We start from the raw sequence: 12,207 nt of genomic DNA on the forward strand, positions 1-12,207 counted from the left end.
AGTTGGTGAGTGTTCCAACACGAGGCATTCAAGAAAAACCTGGATAATCACATGGCAGATACGCTTTGACTGTATTCCTGCACTGAGCAGGGGATTGGACTTGATGGCCTTGTAGGCCCTTTCCGACCTCACTTTTCTATGATAATGTATCAAATCACATTTTCCCCCTGTATAGTTGCACCCTTAGACTCATGGGCTCTTCTGGTCCAACCTTTCCACCCTGATTAGAGAAAAGTAACTTTCTTCTGACATTAAAGAACACTAGTTTTTTATTGCCAGCTTAGCCCCATGTTATGTTCCACTTTTGGCTATCAGTAACAGAGGTTATATGCAGTATGTCTCTATTTTATGCATTTTACATTGCACAATGGAGAAAGTAAAAAAACAACTGAACAGTAAAGGAGCTACTTAGACAAAATGGCCAATCAACTCCGTTCAAGTGTAATGATTACAGCACTTACATGTTGCTTCAAACCTATACTATACAGCATCTGGACGGTGACTTTCCCCTTTAAAAAAATGAGCCAGAAAAAGTCCAACATGAGTCACCAAAAGTACTTTCAGTTATACTGTAGTTTCCATTTGTACATGACTGCCCCCTTGTTCCTTCCTTCCATACAGCGTAATTAGCCAGCATTTTCAACTCTAAGGCTGTGGGAGGAGTGATTCACCATTTGGTGTGAGCCTCAATTCCAATGACATACCAACCTCAAGTGACCCTATTTAGTCTGCCTATCTCTGCTGTCAATTTTTGGTACTGTATTGTGAAGTGACCTAATAAAAAGAAATTAGCAAACGGAACATTTCCCCTGCTCCTCTGTAGGGAGGCAAGGAAAGTTAAATTATTATTATTATTCTGTTTTAGATCATCTGATGATTTTTTAAAATTCAATCTACATCAGTGGTCTCCAACCTTGGGTAATCCAGGTATTCTTGACTGCCATTCTCAGAAACCCTGGCCAGGACAGCTAGTTATATGAGGGTTTCTGGGAATCGCAGTCCCAGAACACCAGGGTTACCCAGAGTTAGCAATCACTGATCTAAATGATTCAGTACATCAGAGATGATCTAGAAGAGACAAAATAATAATAATTCATTTCTCTTGCCCCTCCACAGAATTTGAACACTTGACAACTGAACACTTTCCTGAAGTGGTTCACTTACTAAGCCATTTACTATACAGTACAGTAATAGAAATTGATAGTGGAAAGAGCCTTGGCAGCTTTCACAGCTACAAGGCTCCATTTTGGTCCATCTCCACAATTGCACATGCTGGGAACTGACCAAACTACAGTACACCTACCCACACCAACAAAGGAGAAGCCCTGACAGGGGCTCGAAAAGGTGCAGGTAGGAGCACTTGGGGGACAGATTGGTTTGCTCTAGCAATCAGCTCATCTGATTGCCAGAAAAAGGCAAGCCAACCTTTCACTGAAGCACAGCAAACAGTGGGACAAATGCCCATGTATTCACGAAGACTTTCACGGCCGGGATCTAATGGTTGTGGGTTTTTCGGGCTCTTTGGCCATGTTCTGAAGGTTGTTCTTCCTAATGTTTCGCCAGTCTCTGTGGCCGGCATCTTCAGAGGACAGCACTCCCAAAGCCAACTACACCAGAGCACAGAGTGCTGTCCTCTGAAGATGCCAGCCACAGAGACTGGCGAAACGTTAGGAAGAACAACCTTCAGAACACGGCCAAAGAGCCCAAAAAACCCACAACAACCATTAAATGCCCATGTGATTGAACCCTAAGACACTGTTAAGCCTGTGGTGTGTGTTTTTTTTTTTAAAAAAAAGACTTTTGGCATGAAGAGAAAAGGTTGTTTCAGAACAAAAACGATGGTGAGAACCCATGTGGTCCTTGTGCAGAATTCCAAAACAAAGAGAGGCAATACCTACGTTGGACCACTAAAATATTTAAAACACTTCTGAGTCCAGGAGGACACTTTTTTCAAGCTAGGTGCTGCACAGCTAGGGGAGGAGGTTAAAATTTGACATCATAAAACTTGAGAGAACAGAAGTTAATTTTAACCAGGGCATATGTTAACAGTTTCACAAAAGACCATTAAGTCTGTTTCAATTTGTCTTCTTGTCTGCGGAGTTATTTATTTCAGTCTTTTTTTCTTTAATGGGGTAAAATCTATTTTGCACGTTGGCATGTGAGCTCTACTGAATTAATGCAAACTCATTATTTACACTTTGAGATGGTTCTCTTTGCTGTAGGAAGACATATGGAAAAATGTTAACAATTTCAGTCATGTTGACCAACAAATCAAAACTTCAAGAAGTTTTTTAAAAAAATTTACACTGACTAATGGAGATAGATGCCTAGCACTGCTCCCCCACTGTTTTGTATCTCACAGACACAACATCTGTCTTTTGTGCCACTGGAAAAACAAGATTTATTATTATAAACATTGCTTTCAAATGTTATATAGCTGAACATGTGTCAGGCACTCCAATTCTTCTAGAAAGCAATAATTAGACTGCACAGAAAGAAATCTACAAATACAGTTAAAATACAAGTTAGGAAACTGCATATCTCTCTCTCTCTCTCTCTCTCTCTATCTATCTATCTATCTATCTATCTATCTATCTATGCTGCACAACATACACCCACCCACAGCCACATAAGAAACCGATTCCTTTACAAAACACTGTATTTTGTCTTAACTTGAACAACCAGATTAATTTTGAATTTCTCTTCAAGCATTTGCTCCAATTTGGGCTTATAAAATAATGCTTTTTAAATTATGCTATTCTTCATTTATGCTGCTTAGTTTAAATTCAGCATAATAAAGTACAGTATATCCCTTTTTTCCTATTAAAGACAGACTGACCAACTCTTCAAAAAAACTTTTAAAAAGATGCATCTTTTTCAAAGATTCTTATGTGCTTCTGACTCTTTGCACAGTCAGGAGAAAGTATAATTTAGAGACATGCTTTTATACTTCATAAAACAGGTTCTTTAAATGTGCAGAAATATTGAATCCTCATGATCTATGCTGTTTAGAGAACAATCATATACAACTTAACCTGGGAGTATGTTTTGTTGGATACAGTGAGGCTTCAGGTATCATCAGAAACATGGAAAATGCTTCTTTAAAAAGCCTGATGAAAATGCAGCAATCAGCCAAGGCATCCACTGTTTTTAGAAACTTCATCAAATGTTGTTCCAAAAACAGCACACGAAAACATTGTTGAAGCTACTGATGCAGAACGCCGAGATAACTTGTACAAAACTTACCAAGGCAACAGGGTCTGTCCCAGGAGGAATGGTTGATCATGAAACAAATCTGAGATACAAAAGCCTTTCTTTCCCGATTCCAGGCTGGAGTGGGTTTTGCTTTTCTTAAATCCACCCGGCTGTGTGCGATGCAGCTCAAGAACACAGGTTTCCTTTCCTGGGAAGGCATCTTTCTTCTCTGGTTGTTACAAACCGTTCTCCTTGCTTTGCCCTCGACTAGGCCGACAGACACTTGTTGCAATGGTAACAAGGGAAGCCAGGAGTTGAGTCGGCTGGTATGAATAATTCACTTTTTTTCCCCTCCACCTCCCCTCATTAGCATTCCATCCAAGCGACACAAATGAAACAATTCATTTCTTCTTTTTTGTCCTCAGAAGCTCACTGGATTAATGAGGGTTATCAAAGAAGATAAGACCGGGGCCCTGCAGATTTCATTTAGCCTGACTGGGTGGAATTCGTGTCTCTAAATGCAAGGCCTCCTTTTTATCCGCACCCCCCCCCCGCTACAACCACCTCCATTTCCAGCATATCAATTCGGGCTGCTTCTTATTCAACCCTACCCCCACAGGAGGTAAAAAAAAAAACACCCTGCTGCCAGAAGATCTGATATTCAGCCAGCAAAGATATCTATCTGGCTGAAACCCCATGAATCTTTTATTCCTGCAGTTTTAATTGTTGAGCTGGTGGTGCTTTCTGTTGCTAGCTGTTTGGTTAGGGAGCCAAATTAAGGACAGGGCAAGACCCACTGGAATGCTCCCCTCTTGTTTATATAACTTCCTCTTCAATATAACTACACAGAGATGACCTTTCTGTGAGGAACTTCCATGCTGGCTCCAGTGAAATGAATGGGATTTGCCTCTGGGAACGTTGGTCTGTCTCTAGATCAGAAATGGGAAACATTTAGCCCACCTGATGTCAGTGGATAGCAGCTTCCATCATCTCTGACTGTTAGCTATGCTGATTAATGCTGATGGAGTTGTAGCATTTAAAATCACAGAAGATTTTTCTCCTTATGAAGGTTTGAGCCAGAAGCTCCAGCATAGTAGTTAATTCCACATGACTGTGTCCTTCTTGTCATGTAATGACTCCACCTGCACTAACCAATTGTTAATTACATTTCTTCTTAAAGACCTAACAGTCCCCTCCTTAATTAACAATTGCGTTAGCATACATTTAATTCATTACATTCATTTCTTTAACACCAAGTGCCTCTACTGCTTCTTTATGCTTTTGGAATGTAAGAGGCTTCGTGACAACATCAGTTTGGTTTTCTGACGATGGACAATACAGTGGTGCCTCGCACAACGGGTGCCTCGTAGAGCGATGAATTCGCTCTACAAGGCTGTTTTTGCGATCGCAAATGCGATCGCAAAACGATGCCCATATAGGCTGGGATTCACAGAGCGAAGGTCGGTAAGCTGCTCGCTTACCGACCTTCGCTTTGCGACCCGCCGATCAGCTGTCCGGCGGGTCCAAAATGGCCGCCGGAACAGCCGAAAGGGGCCGGGGCGCAGCGTTTTCGCGCCCTTTGTAAGCAAGGGGAGCGCGCAAAAACGCTGCGGAAGCCCCGAAATGGCTGCGCGCAACCATTTCGGGGCTTCCAGCAGCATTTTCGCGCGCTCCCCTTGCTTACCAAGGGCGCGAAAACGCTGCGCCCCGGCCCCTTTCGGCTGTTCCGGCGGCCGTTTTGGACCCGCCGGACAGCTGATCGCAGCCATTTTTGCGTCCTCGTAAAGCGAGGGGAGGGCGTGAAAATGGCTGCCGGCCATAGAGGAACATCGCACAACGGTGAGTATTCGGCCAAATTGGAACGCATTAAACGCTGTTTAATGCATTCCAATGGCTTTTTACTTTCCGTAGTGCGATGTTTCACACAGCGAGGGTTAATCCGGGACGGATTAACCTCGTTGTGCGAGGCACCACTGTATTGCAATTTTATTTGTTTTGCTTTTAGAGCCTCTCTGACGTGGCAAAATCTGATGTCAATATGCTTTGACCTGCCTTTTACTTTCTCCAATGTAGCTATCTCAATACAGGCTGTATTGTCCTCCATCACAGTTATAGGTCCTTCTATTTGCACATTCAGTTCTTTCAACAATGTTACATATTAAATTAAATTACTGCAAACTTCTGATAAGGCTATTAACTCAGTGTGACGTTCCACCCAGTGTTCCCTGTTTATTCCCCCAAAACCAAGGTTCACTCTCTGGATACGTTTCATCTTTCTTCCACTGCCACCACGGTGAATATCTCTCACCCACACTGCACCATATATACATCAGACACGTGCTGCTAATATAACTTGTTTATTTATCTTTTGGTATTTAAATCACAGATGTTCTTTTGTTCTTTTGTGTAGGATCACTCATTAAAATCAAATATAAGATTACATGTTTGCTTATTCAGGTGTTGCATTTATTTATTCACATTAACCAACTTATTAATAATCTATGACTATCTCTTTATCTGAGGCTCCAATACTTTGGCCATCTCATGAGAAGAGAAGACTCCCTGGAAAAGACGCTGATGTTGCCAAAGTGTGAAGGCAGGAGGAGAAGGGGACAACGGAGGATGAGATGGTTGGACAGTGTCATTGAAGCGACCAACATGAATTTAACCCAATTCCGGGAGGCAGTGGAAGACAGGAGGGCCTGGCGTGCTCTGGTCCATGGGGTCACGAAGAGTCGGACACGACTAAATGACTAAACAACAACAACAATCTCTTTATCTTGACTATTCAATTTATCTCTTTCACAACTCTCCTTCTCATTCTCTCTCCACTCTCCAACCCTTCTATTCTCCTCTCTAACTCTCCATCAACTCTCTATATTTTTTTCTCTAACTGTCTCCCTTTGTCTAATTGTCTAATTGACTCCGCCCCTCCTATCTTCTCATAGGCTCTTGTGCTTGAGCTTCAGCTATGATAGACACCAGTGATGTTGGCATTCTGCCACACTCAGATTCAGAAGTGCTGAGACCTGTGAAAGGAAGAAAAGTTAGGAGGACTTTTACAGGAAATATGTGTAGAAAGACCAGCATCTAAGATCCAAAGATCTTTCCTCTTTTGGTTTCTAACATTTACAACAGAGAGCTTCTCTCTCCCCCTCCTGCACACCTGTGACTGTGAGGAGTCTCGTTTGCCAGTCTCTCTCTGCTTGGCTCTGCAGTCACCACGAAGGTGCATTAAGGCTCCACATTCAAAACAACATTTTACGACATTTAGTCTGTCTTTTCCTTGGTTGTTTCCACTTTCCTGGTTGGCAGTCTTCTTTGTTCTAGCTGCCTCAAGGAAAAACACTGTCTCTGCTCTTTCAGCTTGTCTTTTTGCTTCCTCTATCAACCCACCAACCAGGTATTGAAGAGTTAACTCTGCAATGGGCATGATCTCCAGTGAAGTCACCAAATTATGATACGAAGGAGGTAGACTGCTTAGAATTAAATGGCTCTTTTGTTCTTCTGTAAATATATAATTAAGCTGCTGGAGCTGCTGGAACAACTCCTGCAGAGATTTAAGATGTCCCTTCATATCTTCTCCTTCATTCAAAATAGTTCTGTACAGTGGACCCTTGACTTACAGACGGCTCGACTTGCATACTTTTCGAGTTACAGACTTCTCTGGCTGCAAAATTTAGGTTCGACTTGCAGCCGGAGAATCGACTTACAGACCAGAAAAAAAAATTGAACAAAAATGGATCAAAAACAGCCGGTTACGGATTAATCGGTTTTCAATGCATTGTAGGTCAATGAAGACTCAACCTACAGACTTTTCGACCTGCAGCCACCATTTCAATATGGATTAATTCCGTAAGTAGAGGATCCAGTGCACAGTCTTCTAGATAAATGGACTTTTGAGCTTGCTATAGTTCTTATATGAACTTCACGCAAACTTCTCCAGCATCTGGCAGCTAAGACTTCCCCTCGAACGTGATATAATTGTTCATCTGCCAAACTGAGCCCAATTATAGCCAGTGCTTTTTCATTCTCCTGTTCCTGTTCTTCAGTGGGCTGAGCAGGGGCGTTATTTTCTTTGCCCCACAATGCTCCTTTCTTTAAATACATTCGATAAGCCCAGGACAAATAGTTCCCTTCTTTCAACATTGGGATAAGGTATCTTACCACAGCTGCCTCTGCCATACTGGATGGTTGTCTTCAAGCCTCTCTTAAATTCTTTAGACAATTGCTCCCCAACTCAGACATTCACCAACCACATTCCTTCTTATGCTTCTCTAGAACAAGGGTCCTTCGCAGAGGGAGTAGGTGGGCTCATAACCACTGTTAGCATTTAAAATTGCAGCAGAAGATTTTCTCCTTACGAAAGTTTGGACCAGAAGCTCCAGCATAGTAAGGCACACAGGAAGACACCAAGAATAAGTGCAGAAAATATTTACTTGCTATATATATTTACATAGTGCTCACAGGAAGATAAACATAGGCATTTAGCACTCAAACGAACAGAACGTAAGCATGGAAGTCAAAATAAAACTGTGAAGGGCACACTAGCCAGCCTCTTAATTTATACTACCTCCAGCCCATCAAATTGGTGGTTCACCTCATGGTAGTTAATTCCACATGGCTGTGTCTTTCTTGTCACATAGGCAGTGACTAAATAACTCCACCTGCACTAACCAATTGTTAATTACATTTCTTCTATACACAGAGATATATATGCACACTTTGCTTCTTCATTGCAGCTGTCAATGGCCTTTTGTTTGTTTTATGTTTAAAATATGGGGCTAGAACATGAACAGTGGCCACAAGAAGAATGGAATCTAGAATGACAGCAAAAACATCTGTGAATTTCAAAGCAGAGCTTGGAGGAATCTAACAATCCAAAGGAGCAGCACCATAAGGGGTGTGTATGTCAAATGATTACAGATAACACATCATTCGAAGCTGTTTGCAAATTCAACCCATGTTTATGTCTAAATGACAAATAACAAAGAAGCAAGCTACAGAAGCTGTAAAAAGACTGCTGTAACAATCAGTCCATATTTCAGTTTGACCTAGGGAGCCTATTATTTATTTATTTATTTATTTATTTATTTATTTATTTATTTATTTATTCATTCATTCATTCATTCATTCATTCATTCATTCATTCATTCATTCATTCATTCATTCATTCATTTAACTTATATGCTGCCCACTCTACCCAAAGGTCTCTGGGGGCTTACAACAATTAAATTACAATTAAAATACAATAAAAAGATAAAACAATTAAAATGCAATTAAAATAGATATTCTAAAAATTGCCATCAGGTCACCATCTATTAGGTCAGCAGTGAAGGGAAACCTGTTCAAATCCAGCAGATCAAATCCAAAGATTGATAGAATCATTGTTTTATTGACTTTTCAGGAGAAAAAAAGCCAGTAGAAGAATTTTCTGATCAGGCTAACAATGTATTGTTTCTAAGCTATATCTTATCAGTAGCTGAAGACATTTAAAGAAAATGAATAAGTGAATGAGATTTATTTTTATGTATGTATGTTATCCATTCAGCTTTAAAGAAAATCATAAGGAAATAAGTTAAATAGCATTATTTAGCAAACTCACTTTCATCCATTCATTTTATTCATACCCCACCTTTCTCTCAGTAAAGGAATTCAAGATGACTTAGAAAATATTTAAACAACAAATACGGATACAAATATAATGTGTTACAATATTAAAAAGCAATTCAACATGTTACATATTAGAGAGCATATAGATGGAAACTATTTAAAGCAATTTAGAAACATATTTTAAAAAGTAGTAAACATGTTCATGACGTTTGCTTAGAAAGTGGTGCATGCATGATTTGTGACTTCTGAACATTCTAACAAACCCTTCATCATTCATCATCTCATCCTGCAAGCACAAAAACTGCTATTGGGCTCTGAATTCTGCATTCTTAGACACAGAGGATGGAAAGGGGAAAGAGGTCCAGAAGGCAAAGCTTCAACTACACATAACACTTTTCGTCCCACTCATAGCAAAATTAATTAAGCTTAATTAATTAAGGCCCAGAAGCCACTGGTAATGGTGTGGCTAAAAATACTGTAAGTAAGTAAGTAAGTAAGTAAGTAAGTAAGTAAGTAAGTAAGTAAATAAATAAATAAATAAATAAATAAATAAATAAATAAATAAATAAATAAATAAATAAATAAAGTAAGCTATTCCCTTAATTCTCACAATGCACACAGGTGAAAGAATTCAGGTTTCAATAATGGAAGTTCTGATATGCATTTATTTATGTTGTGAAGAGCAGGTACAGTATAATATATTGTAAATGTTTGTGTTAACAGACCTGAGAAAGGAAGACAAGAATTCCCAGACTCTAATTCTTCACCTGAGCAGGGCTTAATCTACTAGTTGGAAACTACAGCTGGTGTCTCCATTCCCCTCCTCTGTGTGTGTTCCAGTTAAAATTAATTAGATGATCAAATCTTTTTTAGTGCAGGAGAATAATTCCTATCCCCACAGATGCTGTGCTTACTGTCTAGACAAGAATTTGACGACAGCAATACATGTGTTTATCACTACTCCAACATTAATGTTGTATTTTCTCCACCCCCGTCTGCTTCTTTGGGGTATATGTGAGTAACAAATGTCTGTGCAAAAGTGAGCAGAAGATAAATTTGAATCTGGAGATAAATTGTTTAATGATTTCCACTAAATTGGCAGGGACTTCTGACTTGCTGAAAAATCACAAGGGCTTTTTTGAGGTCTAAATTAGGTTGTTAGAATTCCTGGTTTGTATTCATTTTGGAGCAGATTTGTGTTGGTCAGAGCTTGGTAATGTTACATTTTTGTACTACAAGCTCCAACAAGCTCCCAACTAGCATAGCCTATTCAGAGATTGGAAATTTCAAATAACAATTTACATGTGAGCACTTCTTTTTTGCCCAGTAATGAAGATATAACAGTAGTCCATGAAAGCTAAAGCCAAATAAATCATGTTGTTGTTGTTTAGTCATTAAGTCATGTCCGACTCTTCATGACCCCATGGACCAGAGCACGCCAAGCCCTCCTGTCTTCCACTGCCTCCTGGAATTTCATGGCTGCTGTCACCATCTGCAGTGATTCTGGAGCCCAAGAAAGTAAAATATGTCACTGCCTCCATATCTTCCCCTTCTATTTGCCAGGAGGTGATGGGACCAGTGGCCATGATCTTCGTTTTTCTGATGTTGAGATTCAGACCATTTTTTGTGCTCCCCTCTTTCACCCTCATTAAGAGGTTCCTTAATTCCGCCTCACTTTCTGCCATCAGAGTGGTATCATCTGCATATCTGAGGTTGTTGATATTTCTTCCAGCAATCTTAATTCCGGCTTGGGATTTATCCAGTCCAGCCTTTCACATGATGTATTCTGCATATAAGTTAAATAAGCCAGGAGACAATGTACAGCATTGGTGTACTCCATCCCAATTTTGAACTAATCAGTTGTTCCATATCCAATTCTAAGTGTTGCTTCCTGTCCCACATATAGATTTCTCAGGCGATGCATAAGGTGGTCAGGCACTCCCATTTCTTTAAGAACTTGCCATAGTTTTTTGTGGTCGACATAGTTGATGGCTTTTGCATAGTCAATGATGCAGAAGCAGATGTTTTTCTGGAACTGGCTGGCTTTCTCCATAATCCAGCACATGTTAGCAATTTGGTCTCTAGTTCTTCTGCCCCTTCGAAATCCAGCTTGTAGTTCTGGGAGTTCTCAGTCCACATACTGCTGAAGTCTGTCTTGTAGGATTTTGAGCACAACCTTGCTAGCGTGTGAAATGAGTGCAATTCTACGGTAGTTGGAGCATTCTTTTGCACTGCCCTTCTTTGGGATTGGGATGTAGACAGATCTTTTCCAATCCTCTGGCCTCTGTTGAATTTTCCAAACTTGCGGGCATATTGAGTTTAGCACCTTAACAGCGTCATCCTTAAAACTTGCCTTGTTGTTAGCCAAGCTTTCTAAGGCCCACTTGACTTCACTCTCCAGGATGTCTGGCTCAAGGTCAGCAACCACACTATCTGGGTTGTCTGGGACATCCAAATCTTTCTGGTATAATTCCTCTGTGTATTCTTGCCACCTCTTCTTGATGTCTTTAGCCTTTGCCCTGCTTCGTTTTGAACTCCAAGGCCAAACTTACCTGTTGTTCCTTTTATCTCTTCACTCCCTACTATAGCATTCCAATCCTCTATAATGACAAGAGCATCTTTCTTTGGTGTCAGTTCTAGAAGATGTTGTAAGTCTTCATACAATTGGTCAATTTCAGCCTCTTCAGCATCAGTGGTTGGTGCATAAAATTTGATTACTGTGATGTTGAAAGGTCTGCCTTGGATTCGTATTGAAATCATTCTATCATTTTAGAGATTGTATCCCATTACAGCTTTTCCCACTCTTTTGTTGACTATGAGGGCTACTCCATTTCTACAATAGTAGATATGATAGTCATCTGAATTTAATTCACTCATTCCTGCCCATTTTAGTTAACTGACGCCCAGGATGTCGATGTTTATTCTTGCCATCTCCTGTTTGACCGCATTCAGCTTCCCAAGGTTCATAGATCTTACATTTCAGGTTCCTATGCAGTATTTTTCTTTGCAGCATCGGACTTTCCTTTCACTTCCAGACGCATCCACAGCTGAGCGTCCTTTCGGCTTTGGCCAACCACTTCATTAGCTCTGGAGCTACTTGTACTTGTCGTCTGCTTTTCCTTAGTAGCATGTTGGACACCTTCTGACCTGAGGGGCTCATCTTCCAGTGTCATATTTTTTAGCCTTTTGTTTCTGTCCATGGAGTTTTCTTGGCAAAGATACTGGAGTGGCTTGCGAATTTCTGCTCCAGGTGGATAGCATTTAGTCAGAACTCTCAACTATGACCTGTCTGTCTTGGGTGTCCCTGCATGGCATAGCCCATAACTTCTCTGAATTACTCAAGCCCCTTTGCCATGGCAAGGCAGCAATCTGTGAAGGGGTAAATCATGTTAGTCTTCA

General features: G+C 40.5%; 1 protein-coding gene across 2 annotated transcripts in view; it reads right to left on the reverse strand.

The window, feature by feature from the left end:
• The window catches only part of C3H10orf90 (chromosome 3 C10orf90 homolog), a 164,412-nt gene that overhangs the window by 132,352 nt on the left and 19,853 nt on the right, over window positions 1-12,207 (reverse strand). The window contains exon 1 of one of the 2 annotated variants that reach the window (XM_020791541.3): window positions 3,247-3,744. The exons of the other annotated variant lie outside the window; for it this stretch is intronic. Coding sequence (XP_020647200.3) covers window positions 3,247-3,415 — 169 coding nt within the window. The 5' untranslated portion in view covers window positions 3,416-3,744. Of the gene's footprint in view, window positions 1-3,246; window positions 3,745-12,207 lie in introns of those variants that run through there. 2 annotated transcript variants of the gene reach the window in all.

This window comes from Pogona vitticeps, chromosome 3 (assembly GCF_051106095.1).
Source record: "Pogona vitticeps strain Pit_001003342236 chromosome 3, PviZW2.1, whole genome shotgun sequence".
NCBI classification, from domain to species: Eukaryota; Metazoa; Chordata; class Lepidosauria; order Squamata; family Agamidae; genus Pogona; species Pogona vitticeps.